Source organism: Tetrao urogallus (assembly GCF_951394365.1).
Source record: "Tetrao urogallus genome assembly, chromosome: 18".
Taxonomy (NCBI): Eukaryota; Metazoa; Chordata; class Aves; order Galliformes; family Phasianidae; genus Tetrao; species Tetrao urogallus.
Genome location: NC_136831.1, coordinates 6,496,601 through 6,504,659, shown reverse-complemented (window position 1 = coordinate 6,504,659; position 8,059 = coordinate 6,496,601). Strand labels below are relative to the sequence as shown.

The following is an 8,059-nucleotide window of genomic DNA, read 5'->3' as shown; positions in this document are numbered from 1 at the left end:
CCGGTGGTCATTCCAAGTCCCAGCATCATTCTCCCTTTTCCTGTGCTGCCAGTTTGACAGCCTGGGTCTGCAGCAACCTGCAAATGGCTTTGGGTACAAACAACCTGACAGCAGCACGGAGGTGTTCCTGCGCACCCTTTCCCAAAGACATGAATTTCCCCACCTTCCCCTCGCAATCTGCAGGACAGAAAGTGATGTGTCCCTCCGGGAGGTGGTGGGCGTCCCAAAGGCAGCGCTGGGCCCAGCCAGCACTGGGAGGACAACTTCAGCAGTGCCTTTCGCCTCCTCTATTTCCTCCACGCTGTTTACAAAGGCTGAAAAAAAAAAAACTTCCACCTCCCCCCCCCCCCCCCCCCTTCTCCACCCCCCGCCCTCCCTGAGAGCAGGAGGGAGGAGTGGGAGAGAGGAGGAGAGAGGGGAAAGTGAGCTCACGTTCACACGTTCGAAGAGGCTGGTCCTGCGATGCCTTTGAATATTTCACTTTTCGGCAGTTTCCCATCAGTCAGCCGCCCGCATCCAGGCTGAGCGGGAGCTGCTACAGCCATGGGGAGACCCGAGCTGTAGGAGATACCCGAAATTCCAGCTCTGAGGGCGCAGCTGCTGGGCGCACACCTCGCCGCTCGCACGCACATCCCCTCCCGGCTCCAGGCACAACGCACGCAGCTCCCCATGGAGAAAGTCCAGGGAGAAATGGAGATCGAGAGGTGGGAGCGAAGTGAGGAGATCTCCGACGCGGAGAAGAAGGTTATTCAGGAGACATGGAGCAGAGTGTACGCCAACTGCGAGGACGTCGGAGTCTCCATACTCATCAGGTAACCGGGGGGAAAAAAGCGAATCCGAGCGAAGCCCTTTATAGACAAAAACAGAACGGTCTGTAGAGCGGAACGCGATGAATGACAGCGAGTGGGGAGCGCGGAGCATCCATTGGAGCGGGGACGATTCGCAGCCCTCCTCCGATTTCAGCACGGGGGGAGCGGGGCAGCACCGCGGGGACTTTGTGGGATTCGGTTTCCATCGGAAAGGTCACCTTAACCCGCGTGGAGGTGGGGGAGCGCGGAGGCAGCGCGGCGCAGGGCTCGGCTCGCCGGGGGTGGGTTTGTTGCGGTTGGGTTTGGGGTTTTTTTTTTTCCCCCCCACTGAGTTCCGTGCGGATGGCGTTGGTACGTCCCAGGCTGGCGGGTGAAATAATGCAAGTTGGGAGCCAAGATAAAACCCAAGCAGGTGTCTCCGAGGGCACCATCTGTCCCTCCGGCGGCAGCGTCGGCGGGGAGGGAGCGCTGGAGTTGGTGGCTGGGGGGGGAGACGGAGGGCACACATGGGGTGGGGGCAAAGGGGGTGGCAGCACCGAGCGGTCTCCAAGCCCTGAGCATTGCCTGAGCTATGGGGCATCATCACCCCATGGCACAGAGCATTACCCCATGGCACAGAGTGTCACCCCATGGCACAGAGCATCACCCCATGGCACAGAGCATCACCCCATGGCACAGAGCGTCACTCCATGGCACAGAGCGTCACCTCATGGCACAGAGCATTACCCCATGGCACAGAGCATTGCCCCACGGCACAGAGTATTGCCTTATGGCACAGAGCATCATCCAGCAGCATGGGGCTGGGTGGCTGCAATGGGCAAAATGCAAACTCTCACATCATGCCAAAATCAGGAAGGGTTATGCTTTGCTGGAGGGGAAATAGGGACAGGAAGGTTTTCCTTTTGCTGTCCGTTGTTGTGTGGGGTGTGAGCCCTTTGCATGCATGTGCTTTGTGTGAATGGCCATCTAAAAGTTTTCCACGGGCTGATAGCTGATGCCCTGAGCCCATGGGAAATGCAGAGCACAGAGAATTCCTGTCCCAACCCTGGGAAGCCAAGGTGCTCCTTCTCCCAGTCCTGTGAGCTCCGGCACAGGGTAATGGGGAGTGGAAAGTGCGGCACCAGCGTCCTCACTGCCTTCACGTCCCCGATGCACAGGGGTGGGCATGGAGCTGGGCTGAGCCCCAGCAGTGTGCAGCAGCTGTGTTGCCAGTGGCAGTGTTGGGAAGAGGTGTCTGGGCAGGATGCTGCCTGGATGATGCCATGGGGGAATTAGCCCAGGGCAACTCCTTGCTTTTGGTATCTCTAGGGTGCAGTGATGGGGCTCAGAGCAGGGGTGAGGAGAGTGAGGTGCAACCATGGGGACGTGTGGCTGAGCTCTGCTCCCAACCCAAACTCTTCCCATCCAAGTTTCTGCTCCAACTTGCCTGTCCCCATAGAGAGCTGTGGCAATGTGGTGGTGGTGGGTGTTCCCAAGTGCCAGCAGGGTATCACAGACCTGGGATGGACCTGGCTCCCTGTGAGCCTTAACCGTGGCACATGCCCAGAGCCCAGCTGCATTTCTGTTGTTGGGGAGTTGTGTTGCCCCATGGAGGTTTCCTCTGCTCTTCCCCATTTATCTTCCAGGATCTGCTCTGGGCTGGGGATGACTTTTTCCTACGGGAAATGCATGGGGGCTCACAGCCACCTCTGCACGCTGAGGGCTGAGCCCAAGCTGGGGGCCAATCCTTCTCCGTGATGGCAGAAGGGGGGCTGCCCAACCAAATGGTGAGCTTGGAGTGAGGGTCTGCAGTGCCACCATCCTGCAGGAGTTCTGCTGTGTGTCCCAGTGCATCTCCCTCCTCCTCACACCATTTCCATGCTGGCTCACCCACCCTCTGCTTTGCAGATGGGGACGCTGAGGCGCAAGGCTGTGCACCAGCACTGGCCATCAGGCTCCAGCCCTTGTGGCTGCAGCTCTGCTCGGAGCCATAGCACATCTCTATGGTCCTTCCAGCAGCACAGCGGGGTCCTGAGTTTGTGTGGCCTCTGGGATCCGACGGGATATGATCACAGATAATGAGGGTTTCAGGCAGCGCAGCCACCGGATCATGGGAATCTGCGCCGTGCGGTCAGAACTATGCTGCTAATTGACCATTTCCTCGGCGGGGGAGCTTCATCTTCCTCCTGGGGAGCGTGGGGCCTCTGCAGCATCGCTGCCAGGATCCATTTCACAGCAGCTGCCTTAACCCTTGTGGGACTGGGGCTGGGGGTGGGGATGGGGATGGGCAGGGCACCCTTAAGCTCCACATGTGGGCCTGCATTTCGGCTGGGTCGTTCCAGCCAGCGTAGTGGAGAGACACATTGCAGCACACATGGAGCCTGCCCGTAGCTCTGGGTGCATCGCCGTGCCTCAGTTTCCCCATCTGTAACCTAGGAATTGTTCCTTTTGGGAAAATGCTGCCCGCTGAGGTCCTCAGAGGAGGCTGGTTGCGTGTGCACAGAGCTCGCAGTGCAGTGCCATGCAGCCATGTGCCCAACACGAGGGTGGTTGGAAACCTCTATGGGTGGGAAGTCCCCACATCCTGACCCTCACACCCACCTGCTGCAGCCACAGGTGTGGGACTGCAAAACTCTATGGATCCTCTTGGGTTCCTGAGGAGGAAACCCAGGGGCAGTCTCCATTAACTCCCAGTCCGACCCTCTCTCCGTGTGGCAGCTGTGCTGAGCCCTGTGCTGCAGGGCCTCCCCATCCCTCTCTCTCTGCTCCCATCACCACCTGTCCACATTTCCCATTCTTTTGCCCTCTCCGTCAATCTTGGTGCTCAGAGCTGGAGAAGCACAACATGCACAGCAGCCATCCTGCACACCAGGATAAACTACCAGAGAGCCCAAGGAGTGAGTCCAGCTCTGCAGAAAACCCTTTCTATTTTTCAGAATCAAATCAGTGGATTGAATCCCCCCAGAATCTCATTTAAAGCAATGGTTTTGCAGGTGCCATGCATTTTGTTCGGGTGTCCCTCGGGGCAAGGAGCCTATTTCTGGTGCCAAAAGGTACATTTCAGGGCAAAGCATGCCAACTGAGCCCCCTCCCCAAAATGCTTTGCAGTGGGGCCCCCTCAGAAGGACAATCCCCATCCCACTGCATGTCGTGCACTCACGAATCACTGCGGTCAGTCTGAATGGATGTTTTCCTGGAGAAAAGGGCTCTGCTCATGAGGACGCTCAAGAGGAACATTTCCCAAAAAATCAACTCCCCATGAAGGGTAGAAAAAGGGTTTGAGGGGGGGGGGAAGATTTAAAGCACTGTATCTGGAAGTAGAGGCTCATGACTGTGCTCTCTGTGTGGCTGCAGCTCCCCATCCCAGACCACTGGGATCCCTGTGTCCCCAAACTCGTTTGGGTTTTTCCTGCTGGGTTTTGCTGGAGCATCCCAATCCCTTTGCAGAAGCCCAGCCCCGAAAGAAACCTACATACAGGTGGCTGGAACAGCGCTGGGAAGGTGCAGGCGAAGCGCTGAGCCATCCTGAGCTCAATAAATAGCACCTGCCTACCTCCAGCAGCTGCTTTGTGGGCACTGGAGCAGAACGGGGCTCGGAGCTCTGGGGAAGGATGTGGGGATGGCTGAGAGCTTCTCCCACGTAGAGGAATGAGAGAAAGCGTGAAAGCATCGGTAGGAAAACGATGATGATCCTTACGGGTCCCTTCAACTTGGGATATTCTGGGATTTGAAAATCTATCAGAAAGTGTCCAGGTGTTCATCCCAGGGATCCCAGCAACCTGGTGGGCTCAGGGCTGCCTTCCCTATGGGTCGGGTTGGAGCTCTCAGGGTGACGAAGCACTGATGCTTCCAGCTGGTGCCGGCCATGCTAGGCAGGAACAGTTGGACTTGATGATCTTAGGGCTCTTTTCCAACCTTAATTCTTTTATGCAAGGGCCAAAGCTGGGGTTCAGCCCCGCTTGGTTTGCTACAGGGATGGGGAAGGGAGGAAGGTGGGGAAGGCGCGCAGGGAGCAGCGCTGCTCCTTCTGCACAGAGAACAGCATCATGGCGCTGTGCACCTTAATCATTTCCTTTGGCTCTGCTACTGGTGAAGGTTGTGTCCTTAAAGTTGTTAGAAGGGCAAAAGAGGGAGGAAAACATCTCCGACATCCTGTGTGCTCGGTCCAGATGTAGCTCGCCGGGAACAAATTAGCGGGTGCAGAATGGAACCGCTTAAAAAGAAATTTAATGAGATGGGGATTCAGGCATCTGCTTTCCATCAATCATAATTTCGTGTGATATGCAATGGTAAATGTCATATTTTTAATGACTCCAATGAAGGAAAAAAGCCCGAACCACACGCACAAGTAATGAGCCAACAAAATTCCAGAGCCTGAGCTGTTTGAACTCTCAGAAATGTTCTGTGGATAGAAACAAACCCAGTGAACACCTCTTCTATCTCACTATTGTTTGAGTTATTTTATTTCTTCCTCCTTTCCCTTCTCCCCCCCCTCCCTACCCCCCCGCTCCCTTGGGTTATATTTAACCTTTGTGTTAAATTAATCTTCTCTGTTTATTAGCAACTACGAGAAAGGTTCATTCCCTCTCTTTCTGGCTCTGACAGCTCAGATTTGCTCCAGGCTTGGGGTCCCTGCTCAGAACTGTGATGCTATGAGCAGAGTTGGATCCTCTATCCGTGTGGGTGGAGGACACGGCTTTGGGGTTGCGCTTGGTCCCTCTGTGCTGTGGTTCTGGGGGTTACTCCAAGCTCAGTCCTTGAGTCTTCTCATCATACTGAGAGCATGAGAGATGGGGCTTTTCAGGGAGCTTCCAACAGCAAAGAGGGACTTGAGATTTCCAGGCTGAGGCATGCACTTGTTGGGGAGGGCTCCAGGCAGAACCTCAGTCGCAGTGCCATCTCCACGGCCAACTCTGTGACCCAGCCCTGAGATGGGTCCCGACCATCCCTCACCCCATGGCATCTCTGAGCCAACGGGATGGGCCTGAGGACATCCATGGGAATGGGAGCTAGAGGCAGCCTCCCAGTTGGGATTCCTGCTGACATTGACCTGACGTGAGTTTCAAAACAACATCTTGTCCCCCCTTCCACTCTCCTTCCTCCCCAACCTTTCTGCTCTTCACACCTCCGAAACCTATTTTGGGCTGATGGATCCCAGCTGCCTTGGGGAGCAGTGTGCTCAAGGAAGCCCTTGAGCCGCTTCCTTGGCAATGCCATGAGTTGTGCACCAGCCAATGGAGTGAGGGAAGGCTGGGAGCAGGGAGAGGGAGGGTAATGAGGTGGGAAGTGAGCGGATCCATGAATTGACACTGCCTGTGGGGTGGTGAGTGGGGTGATAATCCCAGCTGGTGCTGGAGGGATGCAATGATAGATGGGAATGGGATGGGAAAGGGATGGGAATGGGATGGGAAAGGGATGGGAATGAGATGGGAAAGGGATGCATGTTGAGATGTTGTTTGGGCACAGCTGCCTGCCATCAGCCGCTTCACTCGTTCCAGCTGAGTTTCGTGGGGTTTGATTCATCCCATAGCAAAGAGGGTCTCCAGCTGTAGGCTGGTACCTGGGCGATGTCTTGGCAGTGGCTCCTTGGACTTGGAGACCTGGGCTGGGGTCTTGCTGGGAGCTCTTTGGAGAAGTGGATTTGTGAATGCTGGGCACATCCTGGGCTAGGAGGGGCTCTTTGGGTGGCAATGCATGAAGAGAGCCCAAGATAGGCAGGGAGAGGCTTGCTTGGATGAAGGATGAGCTTTGCTTGCTTTTTTCCATCTTTCTGAGGCAGGAGGAGATATTTTGACATACAGGAGATGGCCATGGCATCTAGCATGCTGGGCTGAAGTTTCTGGGTGAAAAAATAAGGAATTCAGTCCTGCCTCTGCTTTGTAGATAAAAATCCAACTGGGATGCCTCTGTAGTAGATAAGTGAGAAAGGCTGACAAAACCTACCGTATTTCCCCGGCAATTCAATGAGCTCTTGCCTTGGCTGTGCAGGAGGTAACGGGGCTGTTCCCAGCACCTCTGCTCTCCTGACTGTGCTCTGTCTGTTCTTTCTCCCAAGGTTTTTTGTCAACTTTCCATCTGCCAAACAATACTTCAGTCAGTTCAAGCACATGGACGACACGCTGGAGATGGAGAGGAGCTTGCAGCTGCGGAAGCACGCCCAGCGGGTCATGGGTGCCATCAACTCTGTGGTGGAGAACCTCAACGACCCAGAGAAGGTCTCCTCTGTTCTGGCCCTGGTGGGCAAAGCCCATGCCCTCAAGCACAAAGTGGAGCCCATCTACTTTAAGGTAAAGGGAGGGAAGGAAAATTTCTTGGGATGCTTTAGAATCATTAAGGTTGGAAGAGACTACTAAGACCACTGAGACCAACAGCTGACCCATCCCCACCGTGACCACTGATGGGGAGTCAGGGAGAAGGACTGGTGGTGCTGCTTCTAAGGCTGCTCCCCTCATTCCTGCAGTTTCCTATCGAGATGCTGCCTCATGTATAGCAGCATCCCCAAAGGCAGCCAACTCTGGAGCTTTTGGGACTTGGGGTTCCTCTCGCCGCCAGAGTCCTGCCTGTGTCCTGCACCTCTTCTTGCACAGCTGTGGGGTCCTTCTTGAGTTCTTTTAGCAATGAAGCGTGGTGGACGGCACCTATGGCACTAGAGCTGCCAAAATTAAGGAGATGCTCGGCAGCGCTGCGTCAGCCTCCTGCCCAGCCCCTCTGTAGCGTTGTAATGTCCTGATCACCCCTCCATGCAGCAGAGAGCCTTGTGCCCAGAACTCAACCCCCGCCTTGCATTTCTTTAGGGAAAAAAAAGCTACTCATTCTGCCTTTCCTGCAGAGCTCATTAACCCTTTGCTGTCCTCCGCAGAAGCTCACTGGCGTCATGCTGGAGGTGATCGCCGAGGCGTACGGCAACGATTTCACCCCGGAGGCGCACGGCGCGTGGACCAAGATGAGGACCCTCATCTACACCCACGTGACAGCCGCGTACAAAGAGGCAGGCTGGGTGTCCTACCCCAGTGCCACGCTGTGAGCGGACCGCGGGGACGGGCGAGGGGCAGGGAGGGATGCAACGCGCCAGGAATCCGCCCTGCTCTGTTCTCGAGGTCTTCGCTCCGCGCGGGGCCGGCCAGCGCTGGTAGATGCCAATCACAATTGGATCTCTATAGGGTTTTCAAAAAATATATCAGTAAGCAAGCCAAAAACTAAGAACCACGGGGGTGTGGGTGGGTCGGGGTGAAGCACGGGATGTGGGCAAAGGGTGCGTTGGTTGTTGGCTC

The 8,059-nt window shown here is 55.8% G+C and overlaps 1 protein-coding gene across 1 annotated transcript; it reads left to right on the top strand.

Annotated features, from left to right (window-relative positions):
- Positions 1-669: 669 nt before the first annotated feature.
- On the top strand, positions 670-7,812 carry CYGB (cytoglobin; the record flags this gene model as incomplete). The annotated part of the gene is made up of 3 exons (XM_079544305.1): positions 670-812; positions 6,844-7,075; positions 7,648-7,812. The coding sequence occupies 3 exons, from the start codon at positions 670-672 to the stop codon at positions 7,810-7,812; spliced, it is 540 nt and encodes a 179-aa protein (XP_079400431.1).
- Between the last annotated feature and the right edge of the window lie 247 nt (positions 7,813-8,059).